At 35.7% G+C, this 23,204-nt stretch overlaps 2 protein-coding genes across 7 annotated transcripts; both read left to right on the top strand.

The window, feature by feature from the left end:
• Positions 1 to 450: 450 nt before the first annotated feature.
• Positions 451 to 3,960, top strand: LOC113284872. Of its 6 annotated transcripts, none has more exons than XM_026534187.1 (6): positions 451 to 704; positions 1,778 to 1,908; positions 2,021 to 2,092; positions 2,598 to 2,656; positions 3,111 to 3,243; positions 3,693 to 3,960. In XM_026534187.1, exons 1-5 carry the CDS (start codon positions 675 to 677, stop codon positions 3,128 to 3,130), a joined length of 312 nt encoding a protein of 103 aa, XP_026389972.1. In that variant the 5' UTR covers positions 451 to 674; the 3' UTR covers positions 3,131 to 3,243; positions 3,693 to 3,960. The 6 variants fall into 6 exon arrangements, 4 of the variants coding, with proteins under 4 accessions (XP_026389972.1, XP_026389973.1, XP_026389970.1 ...); XM_026534188.1 differs by lacking the exon at positions 3,693 to 3,960 and adding an exon at positions 3,482 to 3,686; XM_026534185.1 differs by having other exon boundaries at positions 2,598 to 3,243.
• Positions 3,961 to 14,952: 10,992 nt separating this feature from the next.
• Positions 14,953 to 15,636, top strand: LOC113299408. Its single transcript, XM_026548450.1, has one exon. It carries the CDS (start codon positions 14,953 to 14,955, stop codon positions 15,634 to 15,636), a length of 684 nt encoding a protein of 227 aa, XP_026404235.1.
• The last annotated feature ends 7,568 nt before the right edge of the window (positions 15,637 to 23,204 follow it).

The raw sequence follows: 23,204 nt of genomic DNA, 5'->3' as shown, positions 1-23,204 counted from the left end.
GGTATGTTTATCCCCTTTAACTCATTTTATATTTCTTTATTGATTTTTACTATTCTGTTTGCTAACTCTTGCGACATTCCGCAGATCCAAAAACTGAAGGATAGTTATAACAGGACTGGGAAATCTAGTACTCTGTTAGCTCTTCGCTCATACACAGATGAGGTAAGAAATTTTCTCTTATGATTTTAAATAGTACTGTTACTTACATGCTTCCATTTCTTATTTCTATCTATGTGTGAAGATTCACTAGTACAACTATGGGTTTTGGTCACGGCTGTCCCTGTCACGGTTAAACTAATATACGTGACTAAAACTGGGTTAGTCCCGCAAAAGTACATATCCGAGACCACTGCTCATCTCTCTGGACACGGTGATATATCAACACGTGTCTATTAACAGTATATCTATTTTTATGAGACGCGATTGCAGGATTAGTGTTCCCAACCTAACTTGTTCCACTTCCACGATCGACTGCAGTACTCCAATTCCTGCTTTATCTCCTTCTTTCTCGCTTCAAGCCAGATAACAATTTTGATGATGGATTTGAAGAGATTACAACTGCAATTTCTTTTCTCTCTCTTAGGTTAATTAAGAAAAAATAAATAAAACCCTTCAATAAAATTCCCTTCCTCTTTCTCTTTTCTTTACGGTGAGACAACAATTTTAGATATTTAATGAAAGTGAAGGCGAAAACACCTCACAAGGTATTACATGGTCTTCTTCTGGTAAAATCGTTCCTTTTTATTTTTGTTTTGTATTGATCAAGCTGCTTTGTCTTTTATTTTATCAACAAGGAATGCTTGAAATTTCAGTTTAGATTGGTTAATTGTGAAATCTCTTTCGTTCTCCATAACTTATTTAAGAGGGTAAGCCCCTGATTTTCCTCCGTCTTCTAGATGTAAATTATTTCTTACTATTTCATAGATTTACATTTCTAGGTTTTGATGTTACAGTTTTAATTTTTTTTTTCTGCCTACAACATCAGCTTATGGCGCTCTTCATTTTAGCAGTCAAAGATTAAGTCTGTAATATAAATGTACTCTTGTTTGATCTTTAGGATTTCAATTTGAGATTTCTTTGGAAGAACCCAAAATTAGATTATATTTTGACACAAAATTTAGATTATGTTACTTAACGCTTGTTTTATAGAGAGATTGGATTAAAATATACAGTAGCACTTAATGATGTGCTAATTTTTTTATGTTTACTGCTCCACTATGGAATTGGAATTTTGGGTTAGAGTTTCTATTAGGGACTCCTAGTACGACCACTTGCTAAGCTTTAGATGTAGAGAATATTTAACATGGGCATTTGGAGTGGATTACTGGCTCTAGTAGCTTGTTCTTTGTTTTCTCTTACACCAAATGTGTAAAATGATGTTGAAGTGGGGAATAAAATGGGTACATTGTACTGAATTGGCACTTGCCTTCTTTTGCTTTTGCTTTCTTTTTTCCATTTGTTTTTATTCAGTATTTGTTGGTTTTGTTCTTCTTGTTTTATTTTTTCGGGTTTAAATATTTTATCTTGATTTCAACAATGAGGAGTGAATGTACAGTCTTGCGTTTCAGACTTCATAAAAATGAGTTTTTATTGGTTCATCCTCGAAGGTGATTCGTTACAAGTTTGTCTGTCAAGACTCAAGATGTTTTCGGAGATGGCATGATTGTCTTGGCCATCGACTGTATTTTTTTTTTCCAATCCGCAAAATTATTCCTTACATAATTATTCTTTAAACAACTAAATAGTATAAATTTTTGACTTTTTTTTGTTCTTGCAGACTCAAAGTCGTGAGCCTGTTGCAGCCAAACATGTAGCACACCTTGTGCAAACCTTGTTCTTTCTTAAAATCCCACTTGGATACTGCAATGAAGTCCTAGTGTCCTACCCATTTTTACATATGATGATATTGTTAGTTGACCCAGATGAAAGTTTATACATTTGATTTCATTACTACACGCTTCATGAAGATTTAACCTCTCTTTACTTGATAGTTGAGTGATAATCTGAAATTGTTATCTAGATTTTCAGGGTCCATAAATGTTGAACTAGGAACTTCCCCAGCTTACTGCGTGGTCAGAAGTGAACTCCAGAGGTAAATTGTTGTCTGTTATCTGTTAGGAACTTGTGGATATAAAGTTGTTGCTTCTGACAAGTTCTTTGACATTCAAATCTTGTGTACAACATCCAAATCTCGGGTAAATGGTTCGTTGGCATCCATCTAAGTTGTTTCACTAGTATTCAAGAACTCTCATATTAATTTTTGGTAGGGAAACACCGTTCTTTATATTTGTGAGTTTATTTTCTTGCAATGCATCAGTACTTCTCAGTTTCAATATTAAACACTTCCTTTTCTTGCTAATTATAAATTTCCTTACTTAACATATCATGGATATTTCTTGGATTTTCTCCTTATATAGTTGTTTAAAATATTGGTGACTATATTATTATTATGGTGAAACAATGCATGGAAATAGGATGGACCCTGTCCAACAACATCTTGTCATATGGACCTGATGGTAGCGAACTTTCTTTCTTTGTTCATTCAGTAATACTTTTATGTTTCTGTATTTGCTCTTTGATAACTTCTTTTATGGCAGTGGTAAATTAACTTTCAAGGCACTGATGGAGTCTGCGGCACAGTCATTTGTAAATAATGGTGAGAAATACAAAGATGAAAAACAAGAGGCATTTCTTACTTCACTAGAACTTGGTATGCGTCATGGATAAATAAAAATTTCAAACCTTCACTCCACCTCCTTTCGATTATGTGTGTATCTCTTATTGTGTTCTTTGCATTTCGTCAATTAGTTCTACTTCTTTCGTATTTGACTTCTGATGTAATTTTGATCACTTTCTATGATTAATGTCTAGTTCTGTGGTGTTTGGATCCCATTTCACAATATAATTTGAAGTTGCTAAAATAATAATATGTTAGAGGGTCGAATGAAATATACCTTGGCCTTCTTACTCAATAAGAAAAAGATGAAGTTAGATTTTGCGTTTTTCACCTCCTTTTTATACTAGTTTCAATTTCAAATTCCTAATGCTGAACATTCTGATGTTTCTTTTGGATTTGGGTGCTGGTGGCTGAGTGAATTGTGCTTGTGAAGGTGGTGATCAGAAATACTGATATATGCATAAGCTTCATGTGCGCACCAAGTATTGCACAATTTTGGTGTATTAGCATGCAACTGATGGTCGACGCAGTCATCCAGGACTCAGACATGCTTATTCCTTTGGATGGTAAGTTTCTATATGATTTCTTATTGGTGGGAACCATTCTAGACACTCTTGTGAGGACATTGGTTACTTTTTCCTTGGCTTGTTTCTGTATCTAATTGTTGCCGAGTCTCAGTTGTGAGGTCGGAGTAGCTCTAATGCTTGATTTTTTCTGAATCATATGAAAATTATTCTCCACCATACATTTAAAATTAACAGACATTTTAGTATTGTTTAATATAAAAATATATTTTTTTGCAAGGCATGACTCTCACCAGAGTAATTTGGGCAGATTGTTCCCGTTAGTGTACAAGGGATGACAGAAGATTGCTAGCAGTGACTTATCACTCTCCCATGTGAAATAATATATTCGAGATCCGAAAAATGGCAACACATGCACTTCAGCAATATAAGATCTTACACTGTATTGAACTTTACATTTAGTTTTATTTCTATTTTCTTTTCTTTCGCAGCCAAGCGACATTCTAGCAAAAGAGTTCGGATGAGTTAACTTTGTTGTGGTGTGGGTGCGTCATCCATCTTCAGTAACGGGACCTGGAGTATGCAGGCAATGGAAGTGCAGTTCTCCCAAAAATTTGTTAGAGGCTGTCCTTCCAATTCTTTTATGCAAATGCGCTTATATGGTTTCATACTTGCTGACCATATTGATATTACTTGTAATCAACTTTATTAGAATCCATATATCAAGATATATACAAACCATATTGATTTTTCATTAAATTGATGGAATGCTGTAAATTTTCGTTTACATTATTTCTTACTGCTCCACATACTTTATTCTTTTAAAGCGCAAAACCTGCTCATCATCGAAGTATCCTGTATGAGTGATGGTTTTGACACGGTGTATATATGGGATCCGAGACCATTATACAAAATTGGTCCCGGTAAAATATGGAAATTCGTGTCCAAAATGAACAAATCTAGTCACGGTGTATTACAGAATTTCGTAACTAATGAGAAAATTTGCCTCGGTTTATAATAAAGATCCGTGACTAATGAGGTTGTGGTCACGATGGAATATAGGAAATAGCCACGAAAACCACCGTGACCAAATGGTACAAACTTTTGGCCTCGCAGGCTTTAGTCACAGTTTTTCAAAAAATGAAATACCGTGACCATAGACATTTGGACACGGTAAATTACCGTGTCTAAAACCCATTTTTGTACTAGTGATTATTGTTGAAGTAGAAGAATCTGCTGATGTTGCGAAGCTTGGTGATAAAGGAAAGGTGCTATTCGCAAGGAAAAATCAATTGGTCCTCCTCCAAAGAAAAGGAAAATTCTCTCTTCTTCCCCTTCAAATATTCCTCCTCACGAAAATTCTGAAAGTGATAAGGGTGATGAGGACAACGATGATATTGCTGCAAGTGAAGATTCTCCACCTGAATCTTCTATGGCTAAGTTATCTGGCCACTTTTCTGATTCTCTACAAGGAATGGGAGATAGCCAATTCGCAGATACCTGCAAAGCTCTCGCTACCCTTTGCGATGTTCCTTTACTGGATGGTGATAGCTCTCTTCGTGGAGTTTCTAGATCAGCGACTCCCGATTTTTTGCATTCTCTCAATAGTCTGGTATATTTTTATCCTTTTACTTCTTCATTGTTATAATTCAAAATTTCTTTTTATATTAATATTTTTTATATTTTTTCGTAGGCTGGAAAAGCTTCTTTTGCTGTTGCCTCAGATCTAGAGAGAAGACGTGAAAATCTTGAAAAGAAGAATCTTCAATTTCGCAAAAAGAATGAAGAATTGGAAGCTGAAGTTAAAAGTCTTCGCGAGAAAAATAGACAATTAGAAATTGATTCTTCCTCGTATAAGAACAAAATTTCTAGTCTTCAGCAAGCTAATAATCAGCTTTACGGTATGTTACTTTTTTCTTTTTTCTTTATCCATTCATCTTGTTGTTTTGTCTTATTTAAACGATCCTTTTTGCAGACATTTATGGTCTTTCTGATGAAGCTACCCTTCTTCGTTCATTTCCTAATGCCTTGGATAATGATACCCTTCTTGAGCGTCTTAACAACTCCTTAAATAGCTTCTCAAATGATAGAATTTCTTCTCTTTCTCTAAATGAGCTTAGATCTAAATTTCACCTCTTAGAAATTGATCATGGATCTAGTTTAGGCTTAGCCAATCGATTTAAGCGTCTCCTTCTTGATTCTAAAGAGAAAACCAATGAGTTAAGAACCAAAATTAGTGGTCTCATAGATGATAAGGATCACATCTCTGACCAAGGTGCCAAGGCTCTGGCGAGATTCCAAGAGGCTCTTCTTGAAGTTCAACTTGAACGAGATGAAGCTATCCGCAAGAATATCGAACTCTGTGAAAGGGAAAATCAACTTCGTTCTCGTCTTCTTATAAGTAGTGAGGATGAATTTGTTTGGGCTGCAAAAATCTTAGATGATGCTAGAAAAGACTTAGGTGTAAATGTTAGTCTTCAAGTTGAGCATACAGCCTTGATTAGAGATATGATTTCTGACAAAGAAGGTTACTAACTGCTATTCTTTACTAAGTTTTTGTTTCTTATGAATTCTCATCAAGTTAATAATTGATTGTCTTTTGCTCGCAGATTCTGAAAATAGATATCCCGAAAATATTGAGGAACTCGAGGCTGAAAAAGAGGAACTCGCAAAGAATCTTTCTTCTCGCAACGACAAATATTCTAGATTGAAGAATCAAATCAAGATCACTGTTGCGAATTTTCAGAATGATGCTATGCATTTTCGCAATCAAACTATCCAAATGGTTTGTGATGATCATAATATCCCACATTATGATTATCCTTGTCTTTTAGAAGAAATCCCACAGAATACTCCCAGTTTGATTATCTCTGATAGCGAAGCTGACGATGAGGAATCTGATAGTAATGGAAGTTCTGATGGTGATGAAGATTCTGACGCAGACGAAGAAGGGAATAAGTCTAATGAAGATAATAAAGGATTAACCAAGAAGTAGTCTTCATTTCTTTCTTTGATTTAGTTCTGATGGTGATGAAGATTCTGACGCAGACGAAGAAGGGAATAAGTCTAATGAAGATAATGAAGGATTAACCAAGAAGTAGTCTTCATTTCTTTCTTTGATTCTTTGTAATACTTGTACATTTATTTCTTCTTTCTGTATATTTTTGTCTCTTTCATTTTGACCTGCATTAATTAAAACAATTCTTCTTTGCAATACAGTTAATCAATATAATCATTAATTCTTGAATCTTTGAGTAAATCTATCATATGGGAGCAAATAACATTTTCTAATTTCATACATTCCCAATACTTGCCTCTGTTATTTGAATCCAAGTGAGAGATTTCATAAAAAAATTCTTATTGTATAACTTCGCAATATTGTGCGAAGTGAATTTAGTTTCTTTTCAAAATCTCATTCCTGTGTGGTCTTATTTTTCCTTCCGAATTAAAGGTCTTATTATGCCACCACTTGTCATTGCGAAAAAATCGCAGGACGTCCTTGCACTTTCATGCAAAAACCCATTGATCTTGCCTTAAATTTTTGTTTTGTATTATGGCCTCTTCAGGAATGTTGCGACAATATGACAGGCCTAAATATTCTTGCGAAAATAAAGCCCCATGACATTGCCGTCTTGCGACGAAATCGCAGGACGTCTTCGCACTTTCATGCGAAAACCCATTGACCTCGCCTTAACTTTTTCTTTTGTATTATTGCCTCTTCAGGATTGTTGCACAAATATGACAAGCCTTAATACTCTTGCGAATAAAAAGCCTCATGAAATTTGCGTCTTAAGACACTTATCAGCTCCCTAATGGAGGGTATCGCCCTTATCTTCTCCCTGGTTGCCCCTTCAAGGAGGCGTACTTCTACCATACAAGGTTAGCTCCTCCCATCCAGTCTTAACAACAACCTGTTGTTTTCGCAGACTTTTATCCCTTTTACCTATAGGGCTTATGGTTACGAGACTGCACCCTAAGTGGGGTTTTCTTCAGGCCGAGTGCAGTACAAGCCAAGACTTGTCAAGAATGGCAAGGACGCTTCAAACGCCCCCGGCACTCTTGACTCAACCGTGTACCTCGGCGCCTTGACCAGATTCTGCACTCCTTGGGAGAGTCTTTATTACCTTAGTCGCCCAACCTAAGTCATATGCTTAAGCTGAGAATCCAAGGTGCCTCTCCCGGATGGGCTTTATTGACCCCAAATCTCCATGACTCAGGTTCCGAGGGTGGTGTAGCCTTTCCCTGAGCCATGCAACAGGTACCCCCTTATATGACGTAGTTTAGGTCTTACATTTTCCTCTTGCGAAATTGTATTCGCGAACTAGGGTGTACACCATAAAGGTTTGCCTCTTTCTCTTTTGTCATTCTTCTCTGATTAGTTTCTGTAAAATTCATTATCTCTGCGAAAGTCTCGCAAATCATTATATTATATCTGAATTTCGCAATCTCAATTTTGTTGCTCAATCAAATGTATTTTTGATAATTTTACTTATTGCGAGAATATCGCAACAACTTAATTATTCATACATTTCTTGTTTTTATTACCTTTGCCATCCTCTGCTTCTTTATTATTTTCTGTACTGCTTCTTTGGTAGTGGTATGTTCATCATTTTTATTCTGAGCTAGCATTAATTTCGCAACATCTCTTCTCCTTTCCTTTCGATTGTGTCCACCATCAAACTTTCACTTATTTTTACATCTTTGATTTTGTGTCGCCAGTTTTCCTTCTTGTTTGCTCTTCCTTCGCAAGATTCTATTTCAGTTTCGTAACATCTCTTTCCTTTGACCCAATCTCCCTTTATTATTCCTACACCATTGGGGTGAGGGAATTCGATGCACTGGTGGAAAGTTGAAGCTACACCTAGAATCCCATGTAACCAAGGTCGACCAATTAACGCATTGTAAGGTGATTCTACATCAACGACACAGAATGAGATTTCAGAAGATATTCCCTTCAATGGAATTCGCATAGTAACCTCCCCTTTAGGCTTGTTAGCAGTACCATTAAAACCATATATCTTATATGTTGATGGTATAAGATCATCATCTCTTCCACCCATGGTTTTATAAGTATGATAAAATAAGATGTTCACAGAGCTTCCAGTATCGACTAGAATTCTATTGATTGCCCATGAATCTTCAGCTTCATCATCCTCATCTTCTTTTGGTTTTGGATTAATTTCTAATTTTATTTCCAATGGATTGTCATGCACCTCTTCTCCTTCGGGAATTTCTTCTGCAGTAAAAGAAATGATCTGTTTCTGGCATTCCTCTAGTGGCGAGATTTTCGCAATATTCATAATTTCTCTTCCATCATTATCTCTTGCGAACATTCTACTCAAAACATTATCATCAAAATCTTCAATTGTCTTATATGAATGTACGATAGAGTGACAGAATATATTTTTTGCTTTTGCACCAACTTCTATGAAGAATGTTTCTTTCTTTTTCATTGTATTCACTTTGTGATGTTCTGTTGGTGGTGGTAATGGTTGAGATTGCGGATGCCCTACCAGAAAGTCGTTTAGTTTTCCTTGATTTATCATTCTCAAAATAATTCTTTTTACATTTTTGCAATCATTTGTGGTATGTCCATAAAAATGATGATCAGAAAAAAATTCATGACTCCTGTGGTTTGGAGGTGGTTCCGTTCCCATGTTCCACGGTGTTGGTATATTTTCCATCAAAATTATAGATTCCCATATCTTCTCCACACTTGCGTTTAGAGGTGGCATCTTTATTTCTTCCCATATTACCTTGTGACTTCCTTGTCCTTTATTATAGTTTTGTCTTTGACCTCCATAAGTTTCTTGTGGTTGATCGAGCCTTTGAATCTTGTTATTTCCTCCATGATTGTAGAAATTTCTTTCTCTTTCATACTCTTCTTGATCTAGGATCCACATAGCTACCAATTTCTACTGATTGTTACTTGTCACTTTCTCTTGTTGTACTTGCGAAGTATTCGCCACTGTGTTTATTAGCTTGGGTAATAAGCTTGCATTCGCTGTTTGTGAGATGGTGTTCGCAACTGGATATGATTCCATTTCATTTTTCCTTTCCTCTAGAGCAATGTATTCTTCTTAAAGTTCTCGCAATTCAGTCATTGTAATCGTATTCTTGACTCTGAAAATTTGGACATACAATAGGTTTGTTGCAAACATAGCGTTGATAAATGATAATATGAGATATCTCTCATCTACACGGCCATCCATTTCGCTACACATAGTTCTTCATCTTTTAGTCACGTGTTTTAAACTTTCGCCAATCCTTTGTTTCATTCCAAACACATCTTCTATACCAGGTCGTGAGGAATTATTACTTATATATACCCCAATAATGTAGTCTGCAAATGATTGAAGGAGGTTATTGTATTCTTTGGTAAACCTTCAAACCATTTTAACGCTTCTCTTGTTAAGCTGGATGCGAAATATTTGCACAATACCGCATCATGATTTTCCCATTGTAACATGTACCTCACATAGACTTTAATGTGCTGAATTGCACAAGTTGTTCCATCAAAAATGCTGGTTAATGCGGGCAAATTGCATTTCGGTGGTATTCCTCCTAATTGTACTTCCCTTGTAAATGGAGTTTTCGCAGCTTCTTCTATTGCTTCATCCAATTGTCTTCTACCTACTTCTCCTCTGTTATTTAGCATTCCTCTCATTTCTTCTAATTCTTTCAAGATTTGTTTATTTACGCCTGAATCTTGATCCATTGGTCTCTTTAATTTTGCTTCTCTTCATCTGTGTTCACGTCTATCTTCTCTTGCGAAATTTTGCATCTCTTCTTCATTATCCTCATCTCGTATTCTTCTGCGATTTTCTTCATTAGGATTTGATATTTCTTCTTGAACATTATTTCCAGCATTGATTGTGGGTGAATTTCGCCTCATTTCTCTTCTAGTCGATCTTGAATATGATTTTGTAATACTTCTCGATCTTCTATTCTGTAGTGTTATATTCTCCATCCTTAATTCGTGATTTTGCCTTGTTAAATTTGCACGCTCTTCTGCTTCAGCTCTTCTTTCTTAATGTATTCTTCGTCTCAATGTTTCTAACGCTCCAATTTCCTCACCTCCATGAATTATTCCTTCATATGCTTCTTTATTTCTCTCTTCCTGTCTATAATTTCTGTTTTGTTGCTCTTCTTCTATTTCTTCTGCTGAATTTGATCGCCAAGTGTGTATGCTCACCCTGTCATAATCTGTATTCCTCTCTTGAACTAGTGTTTGTTGAATTGGCGGTTGAATTTGATTTTCTCTATTGTTTCTCATTCTAGTAGATTCTCCCATTTCACTTCTTTCTCTTCCGGCAATTCTTTTGCTTCTTCTAATAATAGTCGGTTGTTCGATATATTTCTTCTTCTAGCCATTTCTTCAATGCTAACAGTATTGCAAGAAATTATGAAAAATTCTTAATCAATCACTTTAAATTTTCACAAATCTCAATATCAATCTTTAGCCTTTTCTAGAATAATCTTCAACTCGTCCCTGTTTCTAGCGCCATTAATAACTACACCCCTCGTATGATTTTATTACTAATCAACTCATTTTAGGTTTAAACTCTTTATTTTATTGAACAATCTTTGAATATTCTTACAAGAAAATATAAAGAAATCAAGAATGATCTCTGTTCTAGACTTTCTCTCTCCTATTTGCTTGTTTCTTACTCAAAAAAGATCTCTCTCCTCTTTACAATTCGAACGACTATTTATAAGGAAATACATAGTGGATGACAGCTAATCTGTCCCTTATTTTCGGGTATGGCTTGCGACATTCTCGCAACCTTACAGATGTTAATTTCGCAAACTCTCTAATTTTCGCAGGATTATCATATCTTTCTCGTGATCTTAGTTGACGTCATTTATTTTATCATTTCTGAAATTGTTCTGCGACGCTGTTGTACTGTGTCACTGATAATTTCGCTGAAACAATGTCATTGCGAGATTCTGATCCTATAACAAAAGAAAAAGTTAAGGCAAGATCAATGGGTTTTTGCATGAAAATGCAAGGACGTCCTGCGATTTTGTCGCAATGACAAAGGGTGGCATAATAAGACCTTTAATTAGGAAGGAAAAATAAGACCACATGACAAAACAAAATATTTATAAGTATTCATAAAAGATCATTTCTCGCAAGAAAGATAATGAGAGGCAACTATGGGAATCAGTAAACAAGAGGCATTATCTTTCTCGCAAGCAAAATACTAAAAGAGAGAATTAATTCCAAAGTTGGTTGAAGAATATTATTCGCAAGAAATAATAAAGACGAAAAAATTCAAAAAGATAGAACTAGATAAGAAGCTCTTCGCCGATGTTCATATTATCTCCAGTCATTTCTTCATCTCGATTCTGATCTTTGCCAACAATAATTTCTTTAAGATGGACTTTTTTTTTGCCGCCATCTTGATTATCGCCAGCAATTACTTCTTTATAAGGGATTTTTTTTTCACTTCCATCTTGATTAGCACCAGCAGTTGCTTCCTTGGAAGGGATCTGTTCTTCATCTTCCAAAGATCAGTCTCTCCACCACTTTCGTAATCACTGTCAGCTGGACGAGGAATTTCATCATCATCTACTTATAAAGGCGCAATTGATGTATGAGGAAGAGATTTGGACAAGAAAATATCATTCACAAGAACTTCAGTCCGGAGATGAACTTGACGAAGAAGTGCTCTCTGATGATTCCTATCTTGAATATCCTTAAAGTAAGCAAGATAATCAAGTCTTCTTTCTGCTCGGTCACGATAACCAGTAAGGACAGAGACGAGTAGTGCGTTTTCTTTGCGAATTTTGGCATATTTAGCCTCCAAAACAGAAATGGAGGAATGAAGATTCTTCTCAGACTCTGTGAAAGGTAGAATATAAAATGTCATTAAGATGAAGAACTCAGAAAGATATGACAAAGAAAAGATAGTTAAGGAAGTCAAACTATTATGACTACCTTCCTTTTGCGAAATGAGATGTTGAATCAAGGACAGACAACTTTTCTCCCAACGGTCCATTGCATCATCAAATTTATCTCCAATTAAACCTTTAAGTCGAGACTGAAGATTTTTCTCTTTAGAAATAAGAAAGGCATTTTTCTTCGCAAGCGAAGAATAAGATTCTTCTAATTTGGAATATTGTTCTTTAAGTTGATTCGCCTTTACACTTAAAGCTATTCTACCTTGAATGAGTGTATCTCTTTCAGCGATAGATGACTTTGTTACTTCTTTAAGTTCATTTCTCAAAGAGCGAAGAGATTGCTCTTGGTCATCACATATTTTCTGAAGAATGCTAAGTTGTTGCGAAGATATCGCCATCTTGTTTAAATAAGTTCGCTTCTCTTGAGATAAGGTTTTATTCTCATCTGATAAAGTTTCCATCCCTAAATTAGCTTTAGTTAAAGAATAAGAAAGGCGAGATACTTCATTACTTAATAAATCTTGTTTCTGAACTAATTGGGTATTTTCATTGGTAAGATTATTTATATGATCAAGGGAATATGAATAGAGGTTATCTAATTGGTTATATTGATCCATCAAAATTTATTTATCAACACAGGCTTCTTCAACGGAAGATTCAAATTGATATCTCTCCATTATTCGTTTCTGGTTTAAGGCTTAACATGCGAAAGAGAGATTTCAAGGATAATTAAATGTGGGAAGAATAAAACCATTAAAAGGGCAAATTGAAGACACAAATAAGAAAATCATACCTCTTAATTCATCATTCTTCTTGCGAAGATTGTCATGATCCAACAAAACCTTCTGAAGCCTTTGATTTTCGAGACGAAGAGCATTACATTCTTTTTCCAAAGTTGTCTGCGAAGCAGCTCTGTCAGAACCTAAATGCTTGCTCAGAATTTCGCAAACAATTAGACTTGATAGGATCAATAGAAGACTTCTTGCCATCATCCAGGACTTCAGATAAAACTTTGAAAGCAATATCTATTCCTTCCACGGTTTCTTTCGAAAAAGGAAGAGACTCGGGTAGAGAACTGGTAGTGATAGAGGTTGAGAAACATTCTCAATAGGAAGAGAAGATGTTTCATTCATATAAGGATCAACACCGGGGGTCTCAATCATTGAAAGGTCAGCTGAATAAATGAAGTCTGAGGAAGCTTTTTCGCGAATTGGAGATAAAGTTTTATCTTGCGAAGATGTCGCATGAGATTTAGAAGAGATGAGTAAGTGGAATGGAATGGAAGTTGGAACAGTTTTAAGGTGGCGAGATTTCTTGAGAGGTTTACTGACATCCTTATCACCTTGCGAATTACAATCCAGATAAGAAACAGAGGCAACAATAATGTTATTAGAAAAGGATAATGTTTCTTACTACATTCTCATTCGCAGACTTTCTTTTATGCGCAACAACCTTATGCTGCGATTTGGGAATATTAGGGTTGTGCACTGTAAATTTAGTGTTGGAGGCGCTTTTGCTGAATTAACAAGAGTATGGGAATCACATAAACAACATCAAATAAAGCAATAAACAAGATCAATTTCAGCAAAACCTATAAAGAAGAAAAAAGAAAACTAACCTTGATGAATCCATGAAAAACAGTAGCAGGAAGATTATTTCGAAGAAAATTACGAACGATGAATATCTGCAGAAGAAATAGTATGAAGATGAAGAAGAACTTAATAAGATTGAAGAAGAAAGAAGAAAAGTTGCAATAACGGAATTTGCAGAAGAACGATGAAGTTGTAGAGAAAATAAAAAGAAAGAAAAAGAGAGTGAGAAAGAATATATATAGAGGGAATTTTTCCTCGAGAAAATAAACACGATTAATACGGAAAGATATAAGCGGTTAAAAAGCAACGGTTATAAAAGACGTGTCAAGAAAAAGATGAAAGAAAGAATACGTGTGATAAATGCAGAATATGAAGAGAAGAACAACTGCGACATTTCTCAAATCATTCTCTACTTCGCAGAAAAGATATGAGAAGAGGCAAGATGTAGGATCAGAATCTCGCAACAATGATATCTTAGCGAAATTATCAACAACACAACATAACAGCGTCGCAGAACAATTTCAGAAATGATATAATAAACGACGTCAGCTAAAATCATGAGAAAGATGTGACGGTCCTGCGAAAATTAGAGAGTTTGCGAAATTAACATTTGTAAGGTTGCGAGAATTTCGCAAGCCATATTCGAAAATAAAGGACAGATCAGCTGTCATCCACTATGTACTTCCCTATAAATAGTTGTAAAGGAAAGAGGGAGATCTCTTTGAGCAAGAAACAAGTAAATAGGAGAGAGAAAGTCTAGAGCAGAAATCATTCTTGATTCCTTTATCTTTTCTTGTAAGAACATTTAAAGGTTGATCAATAAAATTAAGAGTGTAAACCTAAAAATGAGTTGAGTAATGATGAAATCATATGAGGGGTGTAGTGTAGGATTTCCTGCAACTACAGTAATTGATGAAAGTTTAGAAGAATGGAAGTTTAGTTTAATCGGTAGATTAGATCTTGTCAAGCTAAAATTGATAGTTGCTGAAACAAACTTGAGAAAATAATGGAAGCTTACTGGTAAATGTCAAATTATTCCAATTGGTAGAGGTTTTTCATTATCAAGCTAGAGAATGGTGTGGATATGAAACACATTTATGAAGGTTTTTGGGAGGTGGAAACTCAAGTTCTTAGACTCGGATATTGGGAGAGAGATTTTAAACCAGAGCTTCAAAAAACTTCTTATGCTTTTGTTTGGGTTGTTTTTCCAGGATTGAGCATTGAATACTAGAAGGAGAATATTTTGATGACAATGGGTACTGCAATTGGAAGACCAATTAGGGTTGATGACACCACATTGAAGAAAGCAATTGGATACTATGCTAGTATCGTGGTTGAAGTTGATTTATCAAATGCAATTCCAAATAAAGTTTGGATTAAATCTAAGTATGGTAAATTTGAACAGGCAGTTAGAGTATCTAATGTTCCAAAATTCTGTAATCATTGTAAAATGATTGGACATTATGTAGCAGAATGTAGAATAAAGAGAAGAGAGCAAGCACAGAAAGAAAAAACAAATGATGTACCACCTCAAAAATATTGGGGGTATACTCCTAAGAAAGCTCCAGCTAAACCTGCAGTGGGTTTTGACATTTGTCCTCCTCCTCAACAAAATACTCAAGGAGAACAATATTCACAGGAAGCAGTAAGTAACAATGTTTTGATTCCATTTAATGGGCAGCTAGAAACTATTGATAAAGATAATATGTGTTTCAGTGGTATCTTAGATTCTACTCAAGAATTCCCACAACTTTCTATTGAGAAATTACTAGAAGTTGGTAGTAGTATTCTTCCTATACACAATATAACTCCAATAACAACAGAGGAATCTGTTGAAGTAATTACTTCTCAGGTTTTATCAAATTTGGAGGAGGGTGAATGGAAAGATGTTTCTGGTAAAGCAACTAAATCAAGGAAACTCAATGTTTCAAAATAAAATTCATCTGGTGGTAAAGATTTTGCTTCTCCTAGTAAATTTAATGTTTTGCTAGAGGTGGCTGGTAAGCAGGAGCCAGCTAAAAACATGAATAAGCCTTCAAAAGGAAAAATATTTAAAACTGCTCCAAATGTGGTTACTAGGAAGCAAGCTAATTGTTAGAGCATAGCTCGGTCAACCTCGCATGCGTTGTTATCTCAAGCATGTTTGTCAATGTTAGTGATCAAAACTATAATTCTTGATTTCTAGCCTACATAACTAAGTCTCGGAATAGGATAGAATAGTGTAGTTGAGCTCAAGGACTTCATGGTGATTCTTCACACAACGATGAAGATCTATACAAGGAACCGTGGAACTTCATCAACAAAAAGGTATGTGGAGACTTGAACTTATCTATCACTCAAAAGTCTATCTCTTCTATCTCCTACTTCTTATGAGACAAAAGTCATATGATATATAGACTAGATCATACACACTTGACATTTCGAGCTGAGCATTCATTGCTTATCTTTTATCTAGAAATCGTGTGTTGGTAAAGCGTTTCGCTTTGATCAAGTTTATCATCACCTAGTGACGAAAGTCATGAAAAGTTTCAATCACTTTGAGAATTGCTCTGACGTGAATCAGTCTGTGAATAACGGCTACATAGTGTCCTCTGAGAATGTCTCAATAATTGAAATGAGAGTTTAGATTACATAACCATGTATTCCTTGAAACGAAGTTTTCGAACTTTGTTGATCAAGAGAAATCGGGAGGATTGTGGAATTGGCTTGCCAAGTCCGCGAACCAGTTCGCAGACTCGTCGGAAGTTCTCGACCGAGAATTTCTGCTGGATTTTCCAAAACTCGTTTGTGTGCTAAGTCCGCGAACTCAGTCCGCGAACTCAGTCCGCGAACTAGCGGAAGTTCACTTTCCGAGAATTTCTGTTGAGTTTGGAAAACTCAACCGATTAACTTAAGTCCGCGAACTTGTTTGTGAACTTAAGAGGTTATGATCTAAGGATGTGCTCTGAACATGAAGCATTAAATTACTAAGGAATGCTTTATGCAAACCGTGGCTATAATGTTCATGAGGCGATTCAATCGAATCAAATCATCTTTGTTTCAATTGTGTCTTGTGTAGTTACATAAGATCTCATAGCAATTGAAAACTCTGTAACTAGTTCAATTGAACTAGTTATGGTGAAGAAGAACAAGCTTAATATGAAATCCTCATATGGTTAACCTTTTGGATTACTATGTTGAACCAACATATACTTACACGTTTGGGCATGGTTTCACGAACCCAGTAAACATCTACCCAAGTGTGTGTGACAAGCTAAGTTTTCGATATAACGGTTGAAAAATATTAGCTTGAATCTAAATCAGGTTTTCATCTAACTGTGAATAAGGGTTTCTTTGTAACTAAGGAAAAACCCTGATTTGAAGGCTATATAAAGGAGACTTCTATCATTGTGCAAAACTAATCCCCACATGTCAGTGTGCTACTAGTGCGCCCGCTAGAGTCGATCTCCATTAACCTTTGATTTTATTCTCTAAATCAGGTTAACGACTTAAAGACTTCATTGGGATTGTGAAGCCATACCGATACTACTTTATCGTAGTTGTGTGATCTGATCTTGCATCTTCTATCGTACGAGTACAATCGATTGATTGGCTTGAGATCGTGAGAGTTCTCCGATAGGTAAGATAAAGAAGTCACAAACATCTTCTGTGATTCCTCGACAATCCGCTTGTGTAGTCAGGAAGGATTATAGAGAGGTGATTGATTAATCTAGGCTGTTCTTCGGGAATATAAGACCGGATTATCAATTGGTTCATGTTACCTTGATTTTATATCTAAAGGCGGAACAAAACCTAGGGTTTATCTGTGGGAGACATATTTATCCTTTTATAGACTTTTCTGTGTGAGACAGATCTGTTTATTATCAAGTTTGTGATTTTGGGTTACAGCAACCCTTGGTTATGGTGAGATCAGCTAAGGGAATCAAGTGCGTAGTATCCTGCTAGGATTAGAGGTGTAGGAGTACAACTGTACCTTGGATCGGTGGGAGACTGATTGGGGTTCAACTATAGTCCAGTCTGAAGTTAGTTTGCAGTAGGCTAGTGTCTGTAATGGCTTAATACAGTGTGTATTCAATCTGGACTAGGTTCCGGGGTTTTTCTGCATTTGCGGTTTCCTCGTTAAAATATAATGCGGAAAAGACAGGTTGTGCGTTCATGATCATCAATTGGAAATCCAACCTTTGGTTGTTGATTGATATTGATTGATCCTTGGACATTGGTCTTTGGTACCGTCCAAGTATTTCTTGTATTTGATAAAGACTCGCTATTGTTTTTAGCTTGAGTAAAATCAAATCAAGAGAGAGATATTAACTCCTTGAGATACTTTTATCTAGATTGAGTCTGACTGTCTAGTTGATTCTATAGCAAAGTATTTCGGAGTTAGTCCATACAGATTGCTAATCGAAATATTGGGTGGTGTTGTTAGACCCCCGCTTTTCAATTGGTATCAGAGCAGGCAAACACGTTTAAGACCTAACAATTATGTGTTTATAGGGATCTGACTCTATGGACAAGAGTACTATCTCTGATAAACGCGTCACCAATAATAAAAAATTTCTCTCGTCTAAATCTATTAAAGAGAAAAGTTTAATCTCGAATATAGAGAAACCTTGTGGTTCGACGAGACAGACAAACAATGACATGTGTGTTCATGATTACCCTTCGAAAGAGACATTCTCTTCTAATGAATGGGATACAACTGAAGAGAGTAAATTGATTCTAAATATTGTTAGAATTCAAGCTGTTAGAATGAATCAGTTAAAATACCATGTCAATGTTCTTCTTGGTATTGTAAGAGATTGCAAAGTCCATGGCAACGCTGAAGATCAGTCTTCATGCTTGACTCTTGAGGCCAGCCTCGAAGAGGATGCCTTGGATATTGAACGCCGCTTGAATAAACTCTCCATTCAAGGATGTTCAAATAAATCCAATGTACCAAGAACTTCTGATGCTTTACATTCAGAAGTAAATACAGATGTTCCTAATGTTTCCTCCAATCTTGAACTTGGGACATTCAGTAAAAGAGATAAATCTCCTGATGATGATATTAAGACTGCTTCCTCCAATCATTCCTATGATCAAAAGGTATGTCTTGTTTGTGAGACCAAGTGTTCTGTTATACAAAAGAGAAACTCCAAGTTGAATAAAGACTCCTTAGTTCAACCTCAACACACCCTAGATTTGATTCTCAAAGGTGTGACTGACATACGTAGGATTGAGCCAATTGGTTTTCGTACGTATCCTGTGTATGCTACCAGGAAAGTCAGTACAGTGATTTCCTCTAAGAATAGACGTCTTAATAATCATTGTCCTAAGAAAGTTCGACGCCTTGTCTCTAAATGCAACATTGTTCATGTTGAGAAAGTCATTCCAGAAGAAAGGAAGATTGATAAGATAAGAAAAGAGATTAAAGAGGTAATTGTAAGGTACAAAGAGCTTGTCAACAGATTATCTTCTTCCTCATGTCAAGGAACTTTTTGTAAGAACTCTAACTATGTCTCTTATTTTGATGACAGTAAATTTTATGACAATTTCTCATGTCAAACAGGATCCCTCTCTAAGACTAAGAGGAAAAACAAACTTAACCAAAGACATAAACCTCGTAATGAGCCTGTGGCTCGTACTTGTGCTAATTAATCACAAGGTTCGAGAACTTACTCATATAAAATCCTGTTGAGTAAGTAGTGTTAAAACATGTATACTTGTTGCTTGCATCTGTTAAGTTAAGCTATTTTCTTATCGTCCATAGCTAAACTTGTGTTGACAGATTCGCTAAGATCAAGTATTGGTTAAGTTAAAAGAAGATGTTGCATAATGTCTTAAATTTTTTTTTAGGTCCTGTTTTCAAAATGGTTGAAGGACTTTTCTTCCTGGGTATTTGTTGTACTCAAACGGATTTCTTTCTGGCCCGAGTCAACAGTTTCTGTTTGAAACCCTAAATTGTTGTCCCCAAGAATAAAATATCCAACCTCTTAGGGTTACAAGTCACGTACGTGTACTCCTGGTGGTTTTTGTATTTTCAAGAATGTCTTCCTCCTCTTCTTGATATGGTGGTTTTGCAAAAGGATTTCTTGACAAAGGTGTTGAGGTTGATTCCAAGAGGAAGAGAACACTTGTAGATGAAGATCATCCCAATGCTTCATGCTTCTTTGCTTATTCTCATGAAGATGTTGAGAAGTATGATATGATCTCTGCTGAAGTTGTTCATGACTTTCTTAAGTACTTTGGGGAATCAAAACAACAGCTTGTTGATACTCTAAAAGGTCTTGATAAGATGAAATCTGAGTTGGAAAAGGTTGTGTCTAACCTTGGTCTCATAAAATCTCAAATCAATGATCTTCGTAAAGAGAATCATCTCTTTGATAATGCAGAGAAGGTTGTCGTTCACAAGCCGGAAGACTCCTTGTCTTGTGAGGATCTTGTTGTGCCTTTATCCCTATTCGCTGTCAGGGAAACAATGGAGTCTAATTCTCTCTAGCTTGTCTTTTTAGATGCCTAGGATGTCTTCTTTTTAGTTTAGTTGGAAGAATAACCAGTGCTTTGAATAGCGATGATTGTGACTACACATAGCTATTTTGTTTTCATCTTCTTATGTTTATTTTTTTAGGTTTATTGGTTATTAAATTCTAAAAATATTTGGAGGATGATGTTTATTGCAGTATTTTAATGGTTTGTGATATTGCAATATTTTTATGGGATATGTATTGTTTACGTCCGTGAACTTGAAGGTCCCATATTGCAGTCAAAAGTAAAGTCGTTCATGAATCGATATTCGTATGGATGAAAGGACGAATGGAATTTTGACATATACAAAATTTAAGCCTATGTAATCATTAATTTGATGGAAAATAGGATAAAATCTTTTGTTCAATGAGGATAAAGTCTATTATGTCGTTATGATGGAAAATAGAATAGATCCTTGTATGTTATCCACAATATTGATCTTCATTAATCCATTTTATTATGTTTTACCGTGAAGGCTCCATTGTGTGTCTTATGTTGAGCACCTTACAAGTAAGTCGATTTACCTTGGCTTTGTTGGTTGTTCCATAAGATGCTATATGTCGAGCATTAGGAACTAAATTAATCAACTAGTTTGGTTATTTAGTTAGTACTCCATAAGTTTTCTTTATGTTGAGTACATGTACGGTTAAGGTTGTCATATTCTATGATGAACTTAGTCGGGTTTCTATAGGTTCTCTTATGTTGAGCCCAAAATAATTAAATTGATTACTTCGGTGATTTGTTCGGTTATTTGTATTCCAATTAGATTAATTATAGGTTCTCTTGTAATTAATCTAGTTGAGTTTTCATATATTCCACAAATTCTTGTGTTGAGTATATGAAAGACTACACTATCATGTTCTTTGGTTAATGTAGTCATATTTTCCGTAAGGTTTTCCTTTTGTTGAGTATTTGAACGGTTAAGTTAGTCATCTCCGTGTGATTGACTTAGTCATAGCTCCGTAAGTTTACTTATGTTGAGCATGTTCAATTAAATTGATTACTTTTGTAGTTTGATTTAGTTGCGTATTCCAATTGAATTAATCATGGGTTTACTTGTGATAAATTTGGTTGAGATTTGGATATAGAAAATCATTCCTATGATTTTTGGTGTCCAATAAAAAAATCCTTCTTTTCTTTCGAAATTAAGGTCGCTCTTGTTGTTCTCTCGGGAATGACATCAAATGGGGGAGAGTTATTTTGAACTTGTTATAGCTAGGATCTTCAACAACGATGGTGCTAAACTTACAACCTTTGGGATCATTGGAGTACTTGGAAGGACGAAGATTTCAAGGAACGTTGAAGATTAGACTATGGAATAGGGTCCACTAAAGTTTATCTTTTTTGTACTCCATATGTATTAATAGTTTTGTCACTAAAATTCACAAAGGGGGAGATTGTTAGAGCATAGCTCGGTCAACCTCGCATGCGTTGCTATCTCAAGCATGTTTGTCAATGTTAGTGATCAAAACTATAAGTCTTGATTTCTAGCCTACATAGCTAAGTCTAGGACTAGGATAGGAAAGTGTAGTTGAGATCAAGGACTTCATGACGATTCATCATACAACGACGAAGATCTATACAAGGAACCGTGGAACTTCATCAACAAAAAGGTATGTGGAGACTTGAACTTATCTATCACTCGAAAGTCTATCTCTTCTATCTCCTACTTCTTATGAGACAAAAGTCGTATGCTATATAGACTAGATCATACACACTTGACATTTCGAGCTGAGCATTCATTGCTTATCTTTTATCTCGAAATCGTGTGTTGGTAAAGCGTTTCGCTTTGATCAAGTTTATCTTCACCTAGTGACGAAAGTCATGAAAAGTTTCAATCACTTTGAGAGTTTCTCTGACGTGAATCGGTCTGTGAATAACGGCTTCATAACGTCCTCTGAGAATGTCTCAATGATTGAAATGAGAGTTTAGATTATATAACCATGTATTCCTTGAACCGAAGTTTTCGAACTTTGTTGATCAAGAGAAATCGGAAGGATTGTGGAATTGGCTTGCCAAGTCCGCGAACTGTCGGAAGTTCTCGACCGAGAATTTCTGCTGGATTTTCCAAAATTCGTTTGTGTGCTAAGTCCGCGAACCAAGTTCGCGAACTGGCGTAAGTTCTCTTTCCGGGAATTTCTGCTGAGTTTGGAAAACTCAACCAATTAACTTAAGTCTGCGAACTTGTTTGTGAACTTAAGAGGTTATGATCTAAAGATGTGCTCTGAACATGAAACATTAAATTACTAAGGAATGTTTTATGCAAACCGTGGCTATAATGTTCATGAGACGATTCAATAGAATCGAATCGAATCATCTTTGTTTCAATTGTGTCTTGTGTAGTTACATAAGATCTCATAGCAATTGAAAAACTCTGTAACTAGTTCATTTGAGTCAATTGAACTAGTTATGGTGAAGAAGAACAAGGCTAATATGAAATGCTCATATGGTTAACCTTTTGGGTTACTATGTTGAACCAACATATATATACACGTTTGGGCATGGTTCTCACGAACCCAGTAAACGTCTACCCAAGTGTGTGTGACAAGCTAAGTTTTCGATCTAACGGTTGAGAAATATTAGCTTGAATCTAAATCAGGTTTTCATCTAACTGTGAATAAGGATTGCTTTGTAACTAAGGCAAAACCCTGATTTGAAGGCTATATAAAGGAGACTTCTAGCATTGTGCAAAACTAATCCCCACGCATCTGTGTGCTACTAGTACGCCCGCTAGAGTCGATCTCCATTAACCTTTGATTTTCTTCTCTAAAATCAGGTTAACGACTTACAGACTTCATTGGGATTCTGAATCCAGACCGATACTACTTTATCGTAGTTTTGTGATCTGATCTTGCATCTTCTATCGTACGAGTACATTCGATTGATTGGCTTGAGATCGTGAGAGTTCTCCGATAGGCAAGATAAAGAAGTCACAAACATCTTCGTCTCACTGTTTGTGATTCCTCGACAATCCGCTTGTGTAGTCAGGAAGGATTGTAG

Source organism: Papaver somniferum, chromosome 1, assembly GCF_003573695.1.
Source record: "Papaver somniferum cultivar HN1 chromosome 1, ASM357369v1, whole genome shotgun sequence".
In the NCBI taxonomy this organism is placed as follows: Eukaryota; Viridiplantae; Streptophyta; class Magnoliopsida; order Ranunculales; family Papaveraceae; genus Papaver; species Papaver somniferum.
This window is presented reverse-complemented; position numbering and strand designations above follow the sequence as displayed.

Coding starts and splice junctions, on each gene's coding strand:
- LOC113284872 (XM_026534185.1), top strand. CDS start 675: ATGAAAGTGAAGGCGAAAACACCTCACAAG. Junction 1,909..2,020: donor TTTTTACATATGATGATATT/GTTAGTTGACCC, acceptor ATTGTTATCTAG/ATTTTCAGGGTCCATAAATG. Junction 2,093..2,597: donor GTCAGAAGTGAACTCCAGAG/GTAAATTGTTGT, acceptor CTTTTATGGCAG/TGGTAAATTAACTTTCAAGG.
- LOC113299408 (XM_026548450.1), top strand. CDS start 14,953: ATGGGTACTGCAATTGGAAGACCAATTAGGGTTGATGACACCACATTG.